This window comes from Aspergillus affinis (genome assembly GCF_023601865.1).
Source record: "Aspergillus affinis strain CMG 70 chromosome Unknown NODE_180_length_50973_cov_82_437972, whole genome shotgun sequence".
In the NCBI taxonomy this organism is placed as follows: Eukaryota; Fungi; Ascomycota; class Eurotiomycetes; order Eurotiales; family Aspergillaceae; genus Aspergillus; species Aspergillus affinis.
The window spans coordinates 22,520-44,973 of record NW_026515961.1 but is presented as its reverse complement, the minus strand read 5'-3'; the positions used below and the strand labels follow the sequence as shown (position 1 = coordinate 44,973).

General features: G+C 51.9%; 6 protein-coding genes across 6 annotated transcripts; 4 read left to right on the top strand and 2 right to left on the bottom strand.

Moving 5' to 3' along the window:
• Positions 1–24: 24 nt before the first annotated feature.
• KD926_003423 (aminophospholipid-translocating P4-type ATPase DNF3) lies at positions 25–5,121 on the top strand (the record flags this gene model as incomplete). The annotated part of the gene is made up of 1 exon (XM_053094770.1): positions 25–5,121. One exon carries the CDS (start codon positions 25–27, stop codon positions 5,119–5,121), a length of 5,097 nt encoding a protein of 1,698 aa, XP_052950506.1.
• A 6,177-nt stretch (positions 5,122–11,298) lies between these two features.
• On the top strand, positions 11,299–13,168 carry KD926_003422 (homeobox domain-containing protein; the record flags this gene model as incomplete). The annotated part of the gene is made up of 2 exons (XM_053094769.1): positions 11,299–11,612; positions 11,680–13,168. 2 exons carry the CDS (start codon positions 11,299–11,301, stop codon positions 13,166–13,168), a joined length of 1,803 nt encoding a protein of 600 aa, XP_052950505.1.
• A 629-nt stretch (positions 13,169–13,797) lies between these two features.
• KD926_003421 (phosphatidylglycerophosphatase) lies at positions 13,798–14,860 on the bottom strand (the record flags this gene model as incomplete). The annotated part of the gene is made up of 2 exons (XM_053094768.1): positions 13,798–14,018; positions 14,155–14,860. The coding sequence occupies 2 exons, from the start codon at positions 14,858–14,860 to the stop codon at positions 13,798–13,800; spliced, it is 927 nt and encodes a 308-aa protein (XP_052950504.1).
• A 323-nt stretch (positions 14,861–15,183) lies between these two features.
• Positions 15,184–15,817, top strand: KD926_003420 (putative small nuclear ribonucleoprotein SmD3; the record flags this gene model as incomplete). The annotated part of the gene is made up of 4 exons (XM_053094767.1): positions 15,184–15,240; positions 15,335–15,395; positions 15,500–15,629; positions 15,715–15,817. 4 exons carry the CDS (start codon positions 15,184–15,186, stop codon positions 15,815–15,817), a joined length of 351 nt encoding a protein of 116 aa, XP_052950503.1.
• Positions 15,818–16,305: 488 nt separating this feature from the next.
• Positions 16,306–17,939, top strand: KD926_003419 (adaptin-binding domain-containing protein; the record flags this gene model as incomplete). The annotated part of the gene is made up of 3 exons (XM_053094765.1): positions 16,306–17,332; positions 17,420–17,746; positions 17,860–17,939. 3 exons carry the CDS (start codon positions 16,306–16,308, stop codon positions 17,937–17,939), a joined length of 1,434 nt encoding a protein of 477 aa, XP_052950502.1.
• A 276-nt stretch (positions 17,940–18,215) lies between these two features.
• On the bottom strand, positions 18,216–19,149 carry KD926_003418 (protein tyrosine phosphatase-like domain-containing protein; the record flags this gene model as incomplete). The annotated part of the gene is made up of 3 exons (XM_053094764.1): positions 18,216–18,283; positions 18,386–18,525; positions 18,635–19,149. 3 exons carry the CDS (start codon positions 19,147–19,149, stop codon positions 18,216–18,218), a joined length of 723 nt encoding a protein of 240 aa, XP_052950501.1.
• Positions 19,150–22,454: the final 3,305 nt, after the last annotated feature.

Sequence of the window (22,454 nt, the reverse complement as noted above, 5' to 3'; positions counted from 1 at the left end):
AGCACACATACGAATTGCCTCGCTATGTCCAACAAAGATGCGGAGACGCAGTCGAATCGAGATCCGCAGCCAACGACCACCGACACCGAACACACAAGGCCGATGTCTGGGGAATCCGAGTCGACGGGGAATACCGCCCCGGGGTCGAGGTCGGGGTCTCTTCCGCGGAGTCATTCTCTGAATGTGATCCCCGCGCGACATAGTATCGGTCAAGGCCGACCGTCCCTCGTCTCCTCGCGGCCATCCATGTCTCCTTCGCGAACGCTGTCGGATTCCGGGCGACGGTCGTCCCATCAGCACCATGTGCGTTTCTCGACTGACCTAGAACGTCCCACGGCGGAGGAGATCAGCCAGCAACAGCAACAGCAGCCCCGAACGGATCGACGACGCTCTCGGGGACTGTCGATTAATACAGATATCGCGCAGCAAACTTCCTCCGGCAGGTCTCCGGAACGAAGCACCACCTCTTCTCTATCGCCTCGAAATGGTCTCTCTCCTACCTCACCCCAGAGTCCGGACTCAGCCGGTCGTTCTCGATCCCGGAATCGTGGGTACTCGCTACGACGAACGATATTTGCGAAGAACATCCAGACCCAGTCGGGCGGGACCTCGCCTGGGGCTATCGAATTAAGCGACGCCGTGAGTCCGCAGGCTGAAAGTCCACAGGAACCATCGCTGCCAGAAAGCCCGCAGAAGGAAGAGGATGCCGCAAGACCTCCCCGTATTTCGACGGAAACCGAGAAGAGCCATGTCCTGGTGTCGCAGACGTCGATGCCCGAGTCCAGTTCGGCAGACGGAACTTCGACCACGTACGTCTCGGAACCGTCCGAGGGCCTCAAGCAAGGCAGACATCTTTCCATGTCCCTTTCGCATGAGCAGTGGTTAAAGAAAAGAGCCCTGATTGCGACGTTTCAAGGTCGCATTGAGGGCATGCTTGAGACTGTGCGCAAAACCATTCTTCAGATCAAGGAAATCCCGCCTAGCAAGGATGGCCGCCACGTCGATCTTGATCCTACGCGCACGGAAGCGCTAGTTGACGAGAGAACGGGAAAGGCCTATGTCGGGAATTGGATTCGTTCCAGTCGATACAGTTTCTGGAGCTTCTTCCCCCGGCAGCTGTGGGCACAGTTCACCAAGCTGGCCAATTTTTATTTCCTGGTCGTAGCGATTCTGCAGATGATTCCCGGTTTGAGTACTACGGGTACATTTACCACGCTGATCCCGCTGCTGATCTTCGTTGGTATTTCCATGGGCAAGGAAGGCTTTGATGACTGGCGCCGATATCGTCTAGATAAAGAAGAAAACAACCGCTTTGTCCCTGTGCTCCGTCCGGGCGTCGCATTTGGGGACCAGTCACCCGCCAACGACAACTCTTCGATATCAAGTGAAGATCGGAATTGGGCTTCCGTCAAATGGGAAGATATCAAAGTCGGAGATGTCGTCAAGCTGGAGCGTGATCAGCCCGTACCCGCGGACATGGTCCTACTTCATGCGGATGGACCTAACGGAGTGGCCTACATTGAGACCATGGCCCTCGACGGCGAAACCAACCTCAAGAACAAGCAACCTTGCCAGCCCGTGGCTAAGATGTGCAGCACCGTCGACGGCATCTGCAGCAGCGCCATCCACTTTACGGTCGAAGACCCGAACATGGACCTTTACAAGTTTGACGGCAATGTGATGATATCCGCGAATGAGAAGCTGCCCTTGACCAACAACGAGATCGTCTACCGCGGCAGCATTCTCCGCAACACAGAGCAAGCTATCGGCATGATCATCTACACCGGCGAGGAGTGCAAGATCCGTATGAACGCGAACAAGAGCCCCCGCATCAAGTCCCCTTCCCTCCAGGCCCAGGTGAACAAGGTGGTGATGCTCATCGTACTCCTCGTGGTCGGTCTCGCAGTGGCCTGCACGATTGCGTACAAGTACTGGTCCCGCGACGTCGAGAGCCATGCCTGGTACCTCGCCGAGGCCAACGTCGACTACGGTCCGATCTTCACGTCGTTCCTGATCATGTTCAACACGATGATCCCCATCTCGCTCTACGTCAGTATGGAAATCGTCAAGGTCTGCCAGATGCTTCTCCTGAACGCCGACATCGACATGTATGATCCGGAGACGGACACTCCTATCGAGGCGCGCACATCGACCATCAACGAGGAACTTGGCCAAGTCAGCTACATCTTCTCCGACAAGACCGGCACGCTCACCAACAACTCTATGCGCTTCCGCAAAATGAGCGTCGCGGGCACGGCATGGTACCACGACTTCGACCTTCGCGAAGAAGCCGCCAAAGAAGGGGATCGGGAGAAGCTCATCCACAAGAAGCGCAGCGCCAAGGGCAAAAAGGCCATCGGTCGCAAGTCCAACGCTTCAGAGGCTAGGTCCTACCTCGCACGAGCCGGCTCGGCGTCGATTGCGCGTGGGAATACGCCGGGATTCGGCCAGTCGAATTCCAAAAATCGCACAACCGACATGCTGAGGTACATCCAGCGCAAGCCGTACACAGTATTTGCCCGAAAGGCCAAGATGCTCATCCTCTCCATCGCCCTGTGCCATACCTGTATCCCGGAAACCGATGAGCACGGACACACTTCTTTCCAGGCCGCATCTCCCGATGAGTTGGCCTTGGTCATGGCCGCCCAGGAGCTTGGTTTTCTTGTCTGGGATCGTCAGCCCAATACGCTGACCATCCGGACTTTTCCTAATGGGCACAAAGGGCAGGCCTGTAATGAAGTATACGAGGTTATGGACGTGATCGAGTTCTCCAGTGCCCGCAAAAGAATGTCTGTTGTCGTGCGCATGCCTGACCAGCGCATCTGCTTGCTCTGCAAAGGAGCCGATAGTGTCTTGATGCAGCTGCTTAAGCGGGCGTCGCTCGCGCAGGAGAAAGTGGCCGAAATCGAGCGGCGCGCCAGCAAACGCAAAGCAGCCGAGGCTAGCCAGGTCATCCGACGCAACAGCGAGTACCAGAGCCGCAAAGATAGCGGGCCCCGGCCCAGTTTCAGTCGGCCCAGCATGACGCATCGACGGTCGAGCATTTCGGGCCACCGCGTGTCCGCCCTGAGGGACAGCGTCGACGTCTGGCTGCGCGATCGGGAGACGGACGGCGGGATCTTGAATCGGGGGAACGACGCCGAGTATTACAGCCCTCGGCCGTCGACTCAGACTGGCCGACCATCTACTACTGTCTCTGATTCGGGCAGCTCGGTCAATGAAGATGAAGAGGACCTGGTTGAGGAGGGTCTCGTCGTCAATGAAGCCGCTGTCTTTGAACGCTGCTTCCAGCATTTGAATGATTTTGCAACGGAGGGTCTGCGGACATTGCTGTATGGTCATCGCTTCATCGACGAGACCACGTACACTAGCTGGAAATCGGCATACCTCGAAGCCTGTACCAGCCTGGTCGACCGACAAGAGAAAACCGAACAGGTCGGCCAGCAGATTGAGGCGCAACTCGAGCTGACTGGTGCCACGGCTATCGAGGATAAATTGCAAAAGGGCGTCCCCGAGGCCATGGATAAGCTGAGACGGGCTAACATCAAGATGTGGATGCTGACTGGTGATAAGCGGGAAACTGCCATCAATGTCGGTCATTCGTGTCGCTTGGTCAAGGACTACTCGACGCTCGTGATTCTAGACCACGAGACCGGCGAGGTTGAGCAGTCGATTGTCAAGCTGACGGCAGACCTCACCAAACGGACTATCGCGCATTCTGTGGTCGTTGTTGACGGACAGACGCTGGGTATAATCGAGGCTGACGAGACTTTGAGGGTCCGGTTCTTCAACCTGGCCATCATGGTGGACTCGGTCATCTGCTGTCGCGCCAGTCCCAAGCAAAAGGCCTTCCTTGTCAAGTCGATCCGCACGCAAGTGAAGGATTCCGTCACCCTGGCGATTGGCGACGGTGCCAACGACATTGCCATGATCCAGGAGGCCCACGTTGGCATCGGTATTACCGGAAAAGAAGGACTGCAGGCGGCGCGCATTTCGGACTACTCGATCGCCCAGTTCCGGTTCCTGTTGAAACTGTTGCTCGTGCACGGACGGTGGAACTACATGCGAGCGTGCAAGTACACCCTGGGCACTTTCTGGAAGGAAATGCTCTTCTACTTGACGCAGGCTCTATACCAGCGCTGGAACGGATATACGGGTACAAGTCTGTACGAGCCATGGGGCTTGAGTATGTTCAATACGCTCTTCACTTCTCTGGCTGTCATCTTCCTGGGTATCTTCACCAAAGATCTGTCCGCATCGACACTACTTGCCGTTCCGGAACTGTACACCAAAGGCCAACAACACGGCGGGTTCAACATCCGACTATTTCTCGGTTGGACGTTTATGGCGACTTGCGAGGCGATGGCCGTCTACTTTATCATGTTCGGCCTCTTCGCCAACGTCCTTTTCACTCACACCGGCAGCGACATTTTCACCTCCGGCCTTCTGACCTACACCGCCTGCGTTATCATCATCAACACCAAACTCCAAGCCCTCGAGGTCCATAACAAAACCTACCTCTCCCTCGTGGTGATGATCATCTCCATCGGCGGTTTTTTCGTCTGGAACCTGATCCTCTCGCGCCAGTACGACATCCACTCCGGCGACGGCATCTACCACGTCCCGGGCAACTTCATCTTCCAATCGGGCCACGACCTGGCCTTCTGGGCCGTTCTCCTCCTGACGGTCATCGCGGTCGTTGTCTTCGAAATGACCGTCTCCGCCCTCCGCGCGCTCTTCTTCCCGTCCGACGTCGACGTCTTCCAGGAGTACGAGCAGGACTTGGAGATCCGCAAACGCTTCGAAGAGGCCGCCGCCTCCGAGCTCCAGCAGGGCTGGGACCACGGCAAGAAGAAATCCAGCTTCGAGATCGCGCGCGATCTCACGGAGTCCGAGGCCCGCGAGAAACAGGTCCAGGAGCTGCTGGCCCGGCCGAGAGTCATGAGCAAGACGGGTGACGGGCACGTCGAGATGGAGGAAATTGACGGTCCGGCTGGTGGGCGAGGTCCCGCCGGTATGGCAGGTGATGAGGAAATCACCCATGCTCGGCGACGATCCGTCGAGGTCCATGAACTGTTCACCAAGGGGTATGGTGCTATTCGGAAGGGTCAATTGAAGTGATTCCTTTAACAAATGCGCTCGAGCACGAGCACAGCGGTGGCTGTAGGTTTCTATGGCTGTGGATACATATCCTTCTTTTCTTCTTCTTTTTACTTACTACCACCTCTATCTGTTGTTAATAGTTTTTTCTTCTTCTCTGTTTTATTTCGTTTGGTGTGGGGGGGGGGAGGTTTTCTGATTCTGTCCTGTACTATTGACTTTATCAGCGTTCTGGCGTTGGCAAGTGGATACCCCGGATATTATTTTGTCGCTCCTTTTTGATACTGTACGTTGTTGTTGTTGTTGTTGATGATGTGGGCAGCATGGCATGATGTTACTTACATGTGTATATGGCATTGATGAGGTGTGATTACATACATACATACATATTACTTTGACTGAGGTTTTTCTGGTGTTTGTAACTTGGTAAAAGCAAATTATGTATAACTCCAGGGTATCTTACTTTTTTCTGTTTGTACTATCTTGTTATTCCTCTTGTCTAGCTGAATATAAATAGTATCGAGACCTATCAGGCCATAAATATATAGCAAGTCTACAAGAGTATACATGCAGATAATTAGTCGCGTAAAGCGAATGCAAGCTCCCTGTAATTTCTATTTATGAGCGTACTAAACACCAAGAACACTATAATTATCCGTCAATGCAAATCCCACTGATTTAGAAACCTACGAAGGTTTTGTCGAGTAGCTAGCTAGCACTAGAATCAAAAAACAGCTGTGGGTATGTGACTACTAGGTATACTGGAGAACGGGCTGCCTTGTGCTGTCTGTACATATGAAACAAAAGCTGAAAAGCCTCGCTTGGCAAATCAAGGAGCAGAAATATATACATGCGCAGGCATCTTGTTGCCTGTATGTGAACTAAACCAATGTAGATAGTTACATGGGATGGGTGGGTGGCATGTGACATGTGGTATGTTATGTTGGTAAGTTAGTTTGATCATATCGCAAGAATATTTTTCTGTTTTCCCTTTATCCTAACAATATTTATTCTAGTGATTGAGCCCATGTAGTTTGGGAATCGATGGCTTCGCTGCATATCGAAGACTCAGAGTATAACTTTGTGTAATCTATATATTCCGGGGGAAATATATACCAACTGCTAGCACCATTCAAAAACACAGTCCAGTCCAATCGCAATAAATCCCCTTATAGGTATTTATCGTATCTCCTCCGTGAAACATTTCAATCCATATAAAGAAATGTCCTCTTCCCTGACACATACAGGTGTACATACCCTCTTGGCAACCGCCGTCCTCCCGTGCGTAACTACATAAGGCAGTTAGAGCTAGGGAAGTGTTGGCTGTTGGCAAAGCCCGATCTTGTCATACGATCGGATCCGATCTCCCAGGCAATTTACACCCCCACCGCAGGATAACTAATGTTTTTTTTCTTTGTTTGCATCATGCGATCGCACACGATCGATCCGTCTGCGTAACTATCGGGGCTCGGGGATCAAATAATAATAGAACTGGGAAGTATAGTAGGGCGTCTAGGTAACTTTGCACTTTGTGCACGTCCTGTGTAGCCAGGCACATGGTACGGGGTACTGTAGATTGATAATGTACGACTGGATAACTAGATAGGTGGATGGATAGATGGATGATGGCAGATAAAAATAGAACTTCCCCAGTATACATAGAATGCACGTTGAAGTATTTTTATCAATCATCCAATACATACTAACGAATCGTCCAATAGTCTACTGTGATAGTTCAGAGTCAAAAATATAGGCACAGGAAACTAGATCAGCCGATTCCCATTGGCGCAGGCTCGCAATCCCTCCGGTCAAAAATAGATCAGCAGGTCGTGAAGGACGACCGAGTCAGGAAAACTAACGCTGCTTGGCTTCTGGCTAGCTTGGTCGTCGGCTCCGGGGATATATTAATTTTAATTGGGATTTAGTATGGTTGCTACTAGACTGTAGGTGTATGATGCGAGGATCGACTCGGTAGATGTGTACATAGATGAACTGCTTAGTATAGTGCTAAGGAGAGGCTAGGATTGCACTATGTAGATACTAGAATTAGATACTAGATGGTGGACTGGACGGCGCATGGTGGGCAGGTGGCAAGGCGGTAGAAGCCGTAGAATAGTACATACTAACGGATAAGACACACTTGGCCGGAAATAGAATCGCATGTCCGTTGTGATTTATTATAGTTTGGTGGTGGTTGAATCCTCGAATTACTCGTTCTAGTTCTGCTGCACACATGATGATAGTACTGTATGTACCTACATGAGGGGAAGACATTCTGTCTCGTAGACACATGTTAAAAATAACCCGCATCCTAGCGAAAGAAAGACAATATCGCTTCTATGATTACCTCTCCCCTCCTGCACATTGACGTACCGTACGTCCATGGTGTGCACCCTGCAAAGACCAACGAGGGAAAGCAGCTAAAGCACACTATTGTAATTCCGCCGGTCCGCGCGAGGTTCAACCCTGAGTCCCTGACGTCGTCGACAGCTCCAGCCTTGAGTCAAAAGGCAAAGCAGGAAATCCGCGTCCGTTTTTTCCTTCTTCCTCGGGGTTAGTGTCGGGGGCTTGATGCTGTAGGTTTGCCGCTAGTTGACTTGTTCCGGTTCTCGTTCCCGCGAGGAGGGCGACGGGCCAATAACCACCGAGGCATTTGGGGGGCACGGATCATTGGGCTTTGGGGACTAGGCTGCATTGGGATGGAACGGGCAGGGATCATGCATGGAGGAGGTGTCGTACCTTACAGGATACTTACTTACTTGCTGTGTAGGCAGGTGTGTTGGAGTTTCATGTCTTCTCCTTTTCCTTCCGGTTTCTTTTTTCTTTTACTATAATAAGATATAGCTGTATATATGTACTGTACAGAGGAGTACTTAAGGCTGGGAATCTGCTGTGGATTCTGTACTCTGGACTCTGCACTCCGAGGTAAGGTAAGTATGTAATAATAATACCTCCTGCTAGTCAGGCACACGAGTGCCGACCGCTCCACCCCTGGCGCTGTCATGTCCGCCTCGCCAATCACGGCGCACGTAGTGGCGACGGGGAAGGGCGGGTACCTGGATCGATTCACCAAAGAACTGGCTGGCTGGCCGGCCTGGAAAGGCTGTGCCTTACACATCACTTATTAATAGTAAGAGGAGCATGCTCGGGATGCGCACCTTACTTAGCGACCACCTTGCCTCGATCAACTCGCACTTCCGGCCGATATCTTTGGAGCTGGTCTGATGATGGATCAGGGACCAGGAACCAGGGCATTGTACGTCACAGAAGCAGAATTGACTTTGGCTGACCATGGGTCCTCCGGCGGGAAAGTGCTCTAGTTAAGGTACCCGGTCAGCACCTACGTCCTAAATGTAAGTGTAGTGTATGGAGAAATTGTAAACCTGTACGGATGGATACTAGAGTCGGGAAAGGAGGGAGAACCGGATTCATTTGAAACAAGACCCTGAAGTAAAACCAGTTCGGTCGCAGGTGTGTGTGTGGTGTGTGGTGTGCGTGTTACCTACTCCGTACTGTTAGCGACGGAGACCTTACTCCTTAGTCGCAGCGTTCCACGAGGGGGGTGCCTGAGGATTATTTAGGAAGTGTTGCTGGTGTGTGGTTCTTGGCTTTGCGCTTAGCCTCTCTTTTTCCTTCTTTTCTTTTCTTTTCTTTTTTTCTCACCCTTTTTTATTTTTTATTTTTCTTTTCTTTTTTCCTTCCTAGCGTTTCTCTCGGCTCTCTCCCCTTTCCCACCCACTTTCCCAACTTCCGCTTCCGCTTCCACTTCCACTTCCCACTTCCCCTGCTCCTGACGACTACCAGAGTGTCCACTCCCCCTAAGCCGTGAACGGAGTCGGCACTCCGTAGTCCGTTACGGTCTGAGAGAACCAGACGAAGGAGATCCTTTTCGTTAAGTACCGTCAATTCGGCAGAGGTTGTGATCGTGCTGGGTGTGCTTACTGGGGCTCCACTTTCTGGGAAACCCTTTTCCCTTCGGATCCGATTCACTGCGCCTACGTACACCATACACTGTACGGAGTAGTGTGCACATACAGAATTCTCCCAGCTGGCGTTGGCTGAGATCAAGGGGACATGGGCTGGGAGGTGCAAGTGCCCTTAATACTCCGAACCTCCCTGTCTACTGTACTGTACTGTGTGCAGCGTCGAAGGAGAATAACCAGGAGGCTGGCCTCTCGATGGAATTAATTTATTTCTCCGAACGGCCCAGGTCGCCTTCTTCCACCCGTTCCTTCATCCGTTTGCCTGGTTCATCCTAACCGGCACTATGACCTGAACGGGGTCTGGTGGATTCGACTATCGGTCTTCCGTCTTCCATAGAGCCATCGACCGACCCGAAGGGGTCATATTTCCCCGAACATTAGCAGGAGGGAAAATAATAATATTATGGTTATTATTATTCGTACGGACTATTATTCATGTTCTACCTACTGTAGTATAGTTCCTGCTCTGTCCGGTACCTAGTATGTATTTACTATCCAGTATTCAGTTGTCACTTTAACCGGTCAACGTGGTTACCGTTGACCAGCAACGGTCGGACCTGGACGGTTAACTGTTAACCTGTCATATTTCTTGCGAATCGCCCGTACGTACTCCAAAACTAGTCGGATAAGCTTAGTATGTGACTGGTAGTTGTCCTAGTCAGCGTCACCCCCCTCTTCTTCTTCATCCTCCCTCCGATTCGGTTCGCCTCAAGGCTGGCGCGAAATGGAGACGAGCGATTAGTCCGTGCTGGTCGGTAGGTCGGCTTAGGTGCATGACTAGGTCGAGGTTGCTCTGAGCCCTCTCTGCATAGTGTGCATACCGGGTACATCCTGGTGGCGGTCGGTGGCTTGTTATTGGGTGCTGGCCATCCTAAACAGCATTGGGCAGCAGGCCTCGGATGCGCGTGGATGCAGGGGCCAAATCCAGGAGAGAGGGTGTGTGGACTGTGTATGAAGACTGCATCGGAGGGAGGGGAATTTGTTCTTTTCTACTTTATTTTTTTGGCCCTCAGATAAGGCAAGGTCCAGTCCGGAGTAGAGTTCCTTGGGATATGATATAAGCACCGGTCGACGGTCTGGAATTAATCGGGCGGATTCTCACGTCAACAACGATACTAAAGATCGAATCAGGGAATTAATTTATTGTCCGTCTTGTTCTCGATCGTTGTCAGTGTATTAGGGATCGTCTCTCCCGTAACAACCGGATTTTTTGGTTTTATTTTATTTTATTTTTCTGTGACCTAAAATCTGGCCAGGCAACAGAGACCGAACAGGGCAGGTCAAAAAGGAACAGGAAACAGAAAAAGAAAAAGAAAAAAAAAACGCCCCACGGAGAAGTCAGGAACCGCCGGTGCCAAAACAACCAGCGCGACCAGGCCTGCGACTAGACCCGATCGAGCCCCCCCATCTCCTGACCTGACTCTCTGTGTCTCTGGCTGCTCTGGCACTGCTCTCCGTCTCTCTCTCTGGCGCGCCTCTCCTCCACCCGTTTGTCTCTCCTTCTCCTTCTTCCCTTCTCTTCTTCTTCTCTCCTCTCCTCTCTTTTCCTTCCTTTCTCTCCCTCATCGACCATCTTTCCTTCTTTTTTCTTCCCCCCATTCACTCTTTTTTGTTTTCCTTTCTATTCTCTCGTTTATCCTCACCCCAGTCGATCGTTTCACTCTTTCACGATCGACCTCTCCCTTACTCAGTATCTTGCGCACTTTTTCTCGCTTACCTCTGGACGGTGATCGTTCATTTGTTCTCCCTCAATATCAGAACCTTGATCGATCCTTCCCCAGCTGCGAAGATCCTGAATTTCATTCATCACCCAAAGCTGCATAGGTCGGCTTATTTTTATCTTTTCCCCTCGGAAGATTCTTTTCTTTGACGCTTCTGCGACGCGATCATCTATATCCGCTTAAGCTTGCTGGTCTGGTAAATCTCCCGGACCGACTCCATCTCTCAACTTCCTGCCTAAGCGCTGCCACTCGTTTGAAAACCACCAATCCTTTTTTGACTCCTCTTTGGCGCTTGAAGCTGCTATCGAGAGTATCAGACATCTCCTTTCTTTTACTTTTTTGACCTTGTCGACCGGATCGTCACAACTTTCTCCCCTTTTTTGAGAATTTCTTCAAAAAGCCTCATCTACTTCACCCCCATCAATTGGTCGAATACTCCTTTCCCTACCTCATTTCCATTATCTATCTTTTTTCTCGGTCAATCCCTGCAAACCATGTCCGTTCCTGATCCGTCGGCTACGCCGACTATTTCCACTGCTATGGCCCCGTCTCCTTCATCCGCCGACGAGACCCCGTCCCCGACGGCCTCGAATGCCACCACGTCCTCCGCCAACCGGCGCCCTCAGCGAAAGAGCACCTTGACCCAACAACAGAAGAACAACAAGCGCCAACGCGCCACCCAGGACCAATTGGTCACTCTGGAAGTGGAATTCAACAAGAACCCTACGCCGACCGCGGCCACGCGGGAAAGAATTGCCCAGGATATCAACATGACTGAGCGGTCGGTTCAGATTTGGTTTCAAAACAGGTGCGTTCTCGGGAAATTATTGCGCAGTGATGGTAGGAGACTAGCAGGTTTGCTAACGACAGTCTAGACGTGCCAAGATCAAGATGCTTGCGAAGAAGAGCATTGAAACCGGCGAAGGCTGCGACTCGATCCCCGAATCGATGCGCCAGTACCTGGCCATGCAATTTGATCCGAGCAAACCTGGTGCGCGCGATCCTTTTGGCCGCACCGGAGGCTACGGAACCAGCGGCGCATTCCCCAACGAAGCCACTCCCTCGGGGAAGGTGGTGATCCACCACTTCACCTGTCGATCCCTGACAATCGGTAGCTGGCGGCGCATCGGACAGAATGCCATGGACCTGGTCGTCTTTTACTCCCCGGAGAAGGCCTGCATGACGTATTACATCAACAATGACTCGGCCGGATACAAGATCGAATACCCCTTTTCCCATATCAAGAACATCACCCTGGAGTCCGGAGACCAATCCAACCAGGCCAGTGGCGTCCCCTCTCGTCCTGGTGGTCTCGTGGTGGAACTGAACCGCCCACCCATGTTTTACATGGATTCCTCCAACTCGGGTGGTTTCTACCAGTGCGGCGATTTCACGGAGGACCAGCAGGCGAGTCAGTTGATGGTTCACCACCTCGGAGGTCACCCCAAGGTTCTCAGCGTTCAATTGGCCAAGCTGGTGTCGTTGGAGTCCTTCCAGAACCGTCTGGCCTACGGCAACTTGCCCATGAACGCACCTGTTTCTACGCCTCCCTTCATTCAGCGGCCCGCCTCGCAACCGAACCAGTTTGCGCCGCCGCCGGCCTACCTGGGCCTGTTCCAGGACAACCACTCGCATCTGACCGTCCAGGCGGCTCGAGGACACAAGCGTCAGCGCAGCCGGTCCGTTCCCGTGGCCGTCGACTTTTCTGCCATGCAGGCGCCGCTGCCTTCGTACAACATGCCACAGACCCCGTCTCCTTTCCATCACGCGGAGTCGAGCATCTATGCGCCGGTTCCTCAGCAGGCCCATCCGTTGGCGATGAACCTCCGTATCGATACCTCTGCCGCCTACGGATTTGACCCGCGCCATCCCATGTCGGCGGCCACGACGGCCTCTCCTTCCGATTTTGCCAGCCCTTCCCTTTTCACGGCCGGGGCGGGTGATTCCACTCCCGTTGCCTCAAACATGGGCACTCCGTTTAACATGTCCTTTGTTTCTCCCCAGGTTGATTCGTCGAGCCTGGCGCAGTCGACATCCCCGTACTCCGCCGTCGGCCATGCTGACCCCTTGATCGCGGACCATTCGCCTCCGCTGTCAACGATGCATCACGCATCCCAGGAAATGTATGGCTTGGGTAACGACCACCAGGCCAACTTTGCCGACGAGGGCATGTCGATGAACAACATGTATCCCAAGCATAACATGAACTTCACCGTGCCGACCTCGATGGGATTTGAGGGCAACACTTTTGATTTGCCCATCCAGAGTGTTGGGAGCCATTCTTCCCCTGGCGTCCAGGGCAACTACCAAGGCATGAGCTCTTTGGACAATGTCGACCCCAACACTATGGGCCCGAGATCGTGAACAAGTCTATCTGATACCGCTTAGTCTGAGTGACTCATTTTGATGTTTGAAACCATAATATGTCAGCTACTGCTCTTGCGATGACAGAATGTGGCGTTTATGGCTCGATCCTCGTCCGTAGAAGATCTTTCTGCTCGAACGACACGGATATCACCTATATCCAATAGGCAACCCCATTGTTGCCTTGATCATTTTACGCGAACGTCCCTTTCGAGGGCTCGGCAAATTTGAGGCAGTTCTGTGCCTCATTTGTTGATGATGATGAAGAGGACATATCCATTTCTTTTTCTTTTGATATGCTCCCATATTTTTTTTTTTCTTTTGGACTTTTTTGACACTTCTGATCTTTTGTGATTTCTTTTCATTCTTCTTTGATTCCTTTTTGGATTTTTTTTTTTTTGGTGTATTAATACCCTTCTCCTGTAGGGCTGGTCCTTGAGCGTTTTCCCTACCTTTTTACCCAGTCTGACTGGGCTTTTCCATTCTTCTCCCCCTTTTTATCTTTTCTTCTTTCTTCTCTTCTTTTATATATTGGACCGGGGCCTTTTTAACGTGGTTATGCCAGAAAGCCATTCAGTTGGCGAGATTCACTTGGATTTCCTTTTCCTTGGTTCATTTGGGTCGGCGGGTTAGGAATTGTTTGCATATTTCCCTTTGTGATGGTCATCTTTTTTGGGTGACTTGTGGTCTGAGTTGGAATCCTTGGTCGATGATGCATTAGCTAGTTGAAGTGCCGGCTCATAGTCGGCACTAGTCGTCGCGAAGCTGAGACATTCTTCGCGACGACAGTAGAGGAACAATTCAATCCAGATCATGATCTCCATCTGCTTCCGCGTAGTCATCGGTAGGACTTGACGATCGAGTATCAGTAATATCAGTACAGTCTATAACTAGTCTACATGGGTATCTCTAAACACAGCTCATCCCGCGCAATTACTGAGCCAACCACCCCTTAGGCGCGGGGGCCTTCAACCCCCTCGACTCACGCAGATACATTTCCAACCACGCTTCCATCTTCTCCAGGACATTCAAATCCTCCCTCCCTCGTCGCGGATCAACCCCCTCCGTCACCCCGTCCCGACACCAAACACTCCACGCCCCCATCTGCGCCGCCATCAACACATCCGTGCCCAACCGATCCCCCACGACGGCAATCTCCTCCGGCCCCTTCACGACCCCCCGCTCCGTAAACCACGCCAGGACCTCCCGTCCACAGAACGGTTTCTTCTCGCTCCCCTGCGGTAGTCGGAACACGGGGATCCGGAGCCCCGAGAGCCCGTTTTCTTGCAGTTCGGTGATCTCAGAGTCGTAGCGAGGGTGGGAACCTGCACGGTTCGACACGATTAGGATCGAGTGAGGGGCGGAGTGCATGTTGAAAGGTGAGGTTGGGGAGGTCCGGAGGGTGGTTAGTTTGTTGAGGATTTGCGGTGGGAAGGAGGTGGTTTTTGCGGCGCAGAGCGTGTTGTCTTTGTCGAGGATTAGGGCGCGGATTGTGATTGGTTTCTTTGGGGTTGGGTTTGTCGTGGACGAGGAGGTGGGATTGGTATATGAGGATGCGAGAACCGGTCCGATTTGTTCTGGGAGATGCGTGATGGTCGGGATGGTGAGGTGCGGGAGGAATTGAGCGGGGGATTTGAGGAGGGTGGAGACGGCGAGGTTGAAGGCTCGGAGGTTGCTGTTTGGTGGGTTCATTTTGATGTATCCATTAATTAATTGATGCGTAGATGCAGATGTTCGGAGTACTCCGTAAAGAGAACGAGAGGAAGGAGAGAGGAGATCCTGCCGGGCGGAAGACTCAAGCAAAGCAAGCTAAGGCAGAGCCGCAAAACTTCCCTCCGCCGGCGGAAACTTCCCTCCCTCTTTCTGTCTACCTCTCCACGTCCTCGAACCTCTCCATCCCGCCTTGTGTGTTTCAACTGGTCTTGTTCAGACCTAATCAATTGCGCTCGTGTTCTTCATCGAGCGATCTTCTCTTCCTCGATCGGTTCCCTTCGGATTAAAAACTACGACACAGAATGGGCAAGCTCACCAGCACGATCGGAATTCCGATCAAATTGCTCAATGAAGCGCAGGTTCGTTCGCATCCCCCTCTTTCCCCTTCTGTGTCTATCTGATTTCGAGTCCGGATATGCAAGCGATGCAATACAGCTAACAGATCTGCTATAGGGCCACGTCGTCACGCTAGAGATCACTTCGGGGGTGGTGTACCGCGGAAAACTTCTCGAGGGTTGGTCTTTCTTTCCCACGCCCCTCGAACCATACTTCTGAAATATGCTATACAATCGATATCCTGGAATAAATCAACGCTAACCATGATCCTCTGATCTACAGCCGAGGATAACATGAACGTCCAACTGAAAGATATCACCGTCACTGCGCGCGACGGTCGCGTGTCGCATCTCGACCAGGTGTATATCCGCGGCAGCCACGTGCGGTTCTTCATCGTGCCGGATATGTTGCGGTATGTTTCCTCCTTCTATATCTCTTGGGGGATCTGAGAGAGAGATTCCGGATGGAAGTGAGTGGCATGCTAATTGATTCTATAGAAACGCGCCCATGTTCCGTTCTCGTGGCCAGCGCGGCAGAGGTGTCGGTCTTGCTCGTGGTAAGGCGACGGTGCAGCGTGCGAGGGGCCAGAGGAGAGGGTAGTATGAAGTTGGCTGTGAGGGGGGCTTCTTTTTTTTATCATTACATTTTTTACTTGAATAAATGGCGGCGTTTCTTTTGTGAGTTTGTTTGTTATAATGGTCTTTGATCGGTCGGTCGGTCGGTCTATCTATCTACCGCTTAGATTCATTGGTCGAGGGAAAAGAAAGGAAATACCTAGGTATGAATTCGGTTCGGATGATTGTGTTTCTTGTAGTGGTTTTGTTTAGTTGTAGGAGGTTGATTGGTGTTTGTAGAGCTGGAGCTGGAGCTGGAGCTGTTAGTCTGGTACTGATTGATGGTCATAGGAACTGAGGGAAGAAGTCCGACGGAGCTTTTTTTGCTCTCCGCTCGTCGCTCGTCTTCCCGCATTCATCCTTCTTCTTTCTCTTTTACTTCGTACACTCCCTTACCTACCTACCTACCTACCTTTCTTAATAGAAGCTTCACAATTCAACAGCGCATGACCTAACTGACGCAAACAATCCAAAATGCCCACCACCACCACCACCTCCCAAGAACCGTCCCATCAACAAAAACAACAACGAATCCCCAACCCCCGCCGCCTCCTCATCCTCTCGCCCTCTTCGCATTCCCCCACCACCATCCCTCCCTTCCTTCACGCCCTCACCGGCACCCCGGTCCTCGAGGCCCCGTCTACATCTACGACTACATCTACAGCTACGTCATCGGCGCCCTCGAACGAAGCAACAACAACAACAACAACAACACAGCCGAGTTTCGCAGGCTACACGACCCATCCGCCCCTGCAGATTCGCAATCGGTATTATGTCGCCGAGGTACCGGTCTGGGTAGATGAGATTGCGCTGGAGGGGACGGCAACGTCAACGGTAACGGTAACCTCCACCTCCAGCTCGACCTCCACAGCAGAACCAGGATCAGGACCAGATGCAGATGTGCAGTCCCAATCCGAGAACAAATCCAAAGAAGAGCAAGAACAAGAGCCCGAACCCATCACCACGCCCTCGCTCTGGAAAAAGGAATTCTCAGGCCCAGAAGCCCAAGTCGTGAGAGATGCTATCGGCGCCGTGGTGTTGTGTATCGTGAATCCGACTTCCAATTCCATTTCCACTTCCACCTCTTCTTCTTCGGAATCAAAGACGGAGATAGCCCCGGAGACGCAGACGCATGTTGATCGGCTAAAGGAGTTTCTGCGCGCGGTCGGAGACGTGCGCGCCTTGGTTGAAGAGGAGAGGGGTGGGATGGGCGATGTACCTGGGTTGGTGGTTTTGGTAGGAGGAGGAGAAGGGACGCAAGCTGCGACGGCGCAGCAGCAGAAGAAGAAGCAGGATCTAGGAAGTGGGCAGGAATCGGGGATGGGGGATTTAAGTGGTGATTTGGGTGCGGATCTAGATCTGGATACCGATGCCGAGGAACCGTTCTCGGTCCCCTGGTGGGAAGACCAATTATATGAGATGGGGTTGATCGGGATGGAGGTTGTTAATTGGGATCCGAAGGCTGGAGGGGAGGAGACGGAGGAGAGGAATCAGTTTGGAGGTATGTTTCTCACTCTCAACGTCATCTGTTTCTGTTCTCGCTCTACTAGCGTAGGTCTGGATCGGATATGGCTAACATGATAAACAGAATATCAAGGACTGCGACGCATCCGCGAAGTGCTGGAAACGCACGACTGGGCGCCATCATCTCTCTCCGACGACGAAGACAAGGACGGCGATGACGAGGCCGACGAGATCGAGAAGATGTTGCTTGGGGCGGACGCCGACGAGGACGAGGACACGGGCTTTGGGCTGGAAGTCAACGAGCTGGAGCGCGAGATGGTGGGGTTGCGGTTTGCCATTGAGCGAGGTGGAGGGAGTGGGCGGGCGGATGAGGACTCGCAGGACGAAGGCGATGATGAATTGAGGGTCGATGCGGTCGAGGCGTTGATGTTGCGGATGGCTGCTATTAGAGGTATTCCCCTTCCCCCTCCTTCTTTGTGATATTCGCGTTGTATATCCTCGTTTTACCTTGTTTATTCTGGCACACGAGCTGGCTGGTTGACTGACTGACTAACTGATGAACAGATATGAGCGACGAACTACCCGAACATGAACGCAAACGATTCGCGGCCAAGGCTGTACGAGATATTATGAAGGAGATATGATCTACCCTAGTAGGAATTGGAATAGCATAGAGCATATAACATCTAGTGACCGACTAGCTAGTGAAAAGGAACTGTATACTACAATTAACATTAGTATATTACCTACCTCCCCCCTATCTGTCTAAATATGCTATGCTACAGCACCTATACGTCCACTCAAAAACCGGTCACAACCATACTATCAATCCCGATCTCAAAAGATATCAAAACTAGACCCTGATCCCATGTTCCAGAGGACACTGTCTAGTCTAGAGAAGCAAAAAGAGAACAAGCCATCTACTCTGCCCTCTTCTTCAGCACCTTCTTGCGCTGCGCAATCATGTGCGTGTATAGAATATACGATCCTGTTTAGCTCCGGTTAGCACTGGTCCAGTTATCCGGTGGACAGTCATCCACACGACACCACACTATAAATAAATAGAAAGGAATAAGAGAGGTAGACGTACCAGGAACATAAATACCCAACACGGCAATCAAAAACCACCGATACAGCGGCTCCAACTCGCCCGCCGGTGCAAGCGCCTTCACGACAAGCACACACTCGCTCGTGATGCCGAGCGGGTAGAGGATGTAGAAAGTATTATATCTGATAACCAGTCAGTCGTCAGTTCCCTCTCCCCCCAAAAAACAAATCCAATGACCAATCCAGCCACAAACTGAAGATGCGAGGGAATGGCAAAAAAAAAGAGACTAACCTCAACCAAGTCCACCACCCCGGCACGCCCGTGCCCAGAACCTGCAACGCAAAGAACCCATACCGAATACACTCCGTAACGCCCCATGCGGTCAAACAGCCCAAGAAACCGAAATCACCGGTCTGCGCGCCCTTCTCCACACTGCCGACGATGTCGCCGCCGAACAGGTACATGACGCCCCAGACGACCAGCAGACGGCTGGCGACTTGCATGGCGGTGGTGAAGATCGGGGCGCGCACGAGGCCGAGCAGGCTATGTAGGATCTCGAGTGTGGCGAGGGATTGCGTGCCTAGAAGCAGCGGGGAGTAGATGTCGTTGAAGATGGAGGGGAGGGCGGTGTTAACGACGGCGTCGGAGTCGGTGTTGCTGGTCGCGGGTAGGATCACGGTGGTGAGGAGGAGGTAGAGGCCACGGACGGTGCAGGTGGCCCAGAGGGCGAAGCTGAGGGCATTGTAGAGGATGAGGTAGAGGCGGGTGAGGCCTTTGGGGCCTTTGGAGGGTTGTTTGGGAGGCATTTTTGGTAGCTCGAATCAGTTGGATATGGGTCGGTCGGTCTGGATGGATGGATGATGGATGTGACAATTGGAATAGATCAATTGACTTCTCTGGTCGGTTTCTTCCAGGTGAAAAAGAGCCGTACGCCGATGGGATGAGACTCGGCGACGCGAAATCTTCATGGACGCCAATCTGTCCGCATGTTGAATTGTTGAGGTTGAGCGCGCGCGCTTATGTAAGGCATGTTTGGTCCGAGGTTGTTCTGGATGGGGGCCTGTGATTGGTCGGCGGGCGGATGGTTTTTGAGGCCGGAAAGACGGGATTTTGAGACTGTCTGATCGTGAAAGAGGATTGATTTGGGGAGGGATTGTAGACGTCACGTGTACTGTCAATGGATGGACGAGATAGTAGGCAGGTCTATACGGAGTATGGAGTATGGAGTATGGAGTAGGTGCATCGGCAGTAGTGAGAATTCCGGCATAAAGACCAAACAGGGGTAGGGATCATGAGATGGGATGCACCTCGGCATATCGCTAATTGATGCCAATTTGAGTGCCCGGTCGTACTACCTCCCTGCTCTTAACGAAAAGAGTAAGTGCCGTCGACGGAGACGACACTCTCTGGCAGCGTCCAGCGGCGTAAGCTGACATTCCCGCCCGGCGAAAGGAAAAGTACGACATACGTCAGGTTCCCTCGGGCTGCAGGGTGATGTCATCGGATCACACGCAGATGGAAGGATTCCAGTCCCTCCACCGACATCACCAGTCCAGATGAGGGAAACTATATCAGTATATAGTCTTCAACCGAGGACCGTTAGAATGCTTAACTGGGATTATCTTTGCAACGGTGGACCGAGTCCGAACTTTTAACTACTAGAAGTGTACTCCGTAAGTTCTTCAAGGGAGTGGAGCGAAGGCTAACCCCAGTTGAGTTGACAGGGCCTGCACGAGCCATCATTCTGGACTGTATGGAGTACTTCGTACAGAATACAACGTATACTCAAGAGGAATTCGCATTCCCGGAGCATGTCCAATCCTGGCCGGGACCGCGAAGTGTCTGGAATGCGGCCCAAGCTTCGCGGGTCTTGGCACCGCATCCGCCAACGTCAGCGGCTGCCGCGGATTGGCGGCCGGTCGGCCCCGCCCTGATGTCACCGCTCCACTTTGTGTCTCATGATTGGCCGCGTCGAGAAACCGCGAGCCAAAAGCCAGGCTCCTCAGGTTCCTCGAGTTCACGGCTCGCCTTTATGAACCCCACGATTGCCTGCTTGGTTCGGCTGGAAAGCGTGGAAAAATCGCCAGAATCCAGAATCCCAGAAGCAGGATCGACTCCTGGCCGGTCGCCCGTTTGCAAATGTACGCCAGTCTCTTCTGTAGCAACTCCGTCATTCCGTCGGACGAGCTGGTGATTACTTATTATAGCCTTATGGGCTATGACATCTTTTCGGCCCAGTTGAACCGTCACCCCGCAGTTGGCAGGCTACCGACTAGGAGTAGCTGAGAAGACCCTCCGCTCGGGGAACTGGAAACCAAAATGAAGGCCAAAAACGAAAAAAAAAAAAAAAAAAAAAAAGGATTAAAAGAAAGGAAAGGATAGGGTCCTGAGGGGTGATCTGGGTGGCTGGTCTGCGCCATTTCTCGGGGATCACGATGCTGCAACTTGTCCTCCCTTGGTCATCCCGCCAGGTTGTCGCAGTCACTTGGTCCTTGGTCCTTTTCTCCCCTTCTTTTCTTTTTCTCTCTTTTCGTCTGACCATTTCAACTGACCGCACATAACATACAGAAACCCCGGAGTGGTCCGACGGCCATCCACGGTGCAGCCAAAGGGTATGGAAGAGCATCGTCACGGGCTCACGATACCTTCCCACGTGTCCAGCGTCGTCATTGGCAGGGTCAGCTCCCGATGATGTAAACTGATTAGTCAGAGCCCGTAGGTTCGAAAGGGTGAGTGGGGCTCACCCGTCGGCCAATGATAGGTGGGCATTCGATCTAAATCGACGTCAGCGGTGGTCTGATGAGTTCAACGTGCATCCCACACCAAAGTGGGGTTGGCGCTGCTTTTGGCCCTACACAATCTCTCATTTTAGATCTTCGATGGAAGAATCATTGAAACTGAACAGATGGAAAAGGGCGCTAGGATAGTTCCCATAGATAAAATTCTCGAGGAGTCGAGAATGGGAAGACTTCAAGACATCAGCCATGACGAGCGTTGGCGTGACTGTTTGCCTTTTTTTTTTTCTTCTGGTGGTTCCCCACAATAACAGTCCAATCGGTTGCCCTGGTTTTGGTGGGATGTTTAGCATGTCTTTCAATTGAAAAAAAAAATCCAGCAATGACGATGATATGATATATCGCAATCTCCAACCTCACAGGGCAACGTAGGCGGTATTCACACCACTGCGTACGGAATATATACTCGATCTGATAGGAATATCAACCTCTAGCATCGACCTTGCAGAATATCTGGCGGCTGTCGTCCTCTCTCTTTTAATCCGCCGTATTCTCCTATTCTTCTGCTCGACTCTCTGGCCTCTGCTCGACCAAACCACAGAACGGGTTGATCATCGTCGGTCTGCAATGCGATTCCCCACCAGTCGAGCCTCCATTCTCCCCCTGCTATACCGATTAGGCGCAGTCCACTTGGTCGGTGTCCAATGAGGTTGACCGCCTCTTGGGAAATCGCTCGACGAAGAATTCCGAACGAGACGGTATCCAGGGTGATTGAGGGGTGAACGGCTCCTTGGGGACGGATTGGATATTCGGAAAACCTCAATCTCAGATGTAAGAACGTAATTTCTTTGGTATTATGATTTAATTCTCCCCCCAGACCAAATAATCCAATGGTACCTGGAGGAGGCCTTCAGAGCGAAGTCTCGGACATGCGACGGTAAACCCACTTTGTTCCTCCCCTCCTTTTCTTTTTTTTTCTTTTTCTTTTTTTTTTCCCCTTCCCTTCCCCTCCACTTTCTTTGGTTCATCGCCAACGCGCTCGAGGAGAAAATAGAACAGAGGAAAAGAGGGAGGGAGAGAAAAAAAGAAAAAAGAAAAAAGGCCCGCCGATAAACCCATCGGGTGCACTTTTTTCTCTTCTTCTCTGCTTCCATCGGCGTCACTCCTCTTGACTCTTCCCTCCTCCACTCCGAACACCCACCAGCCTAATCTACCTAATCCATCCTCTTCTCTTTCTTCTCTTCCTCTCCCCCTCTTTTCCATCCGTTTGATCCTTTTTATTCCCGCATTTTTTTTAATAATTATTTTCCTTTTTGTTTTTTCACCTTTCTTGTCACTTTTGATACCGTTTATTCTCGGCTTAATTAGCAGCCTCA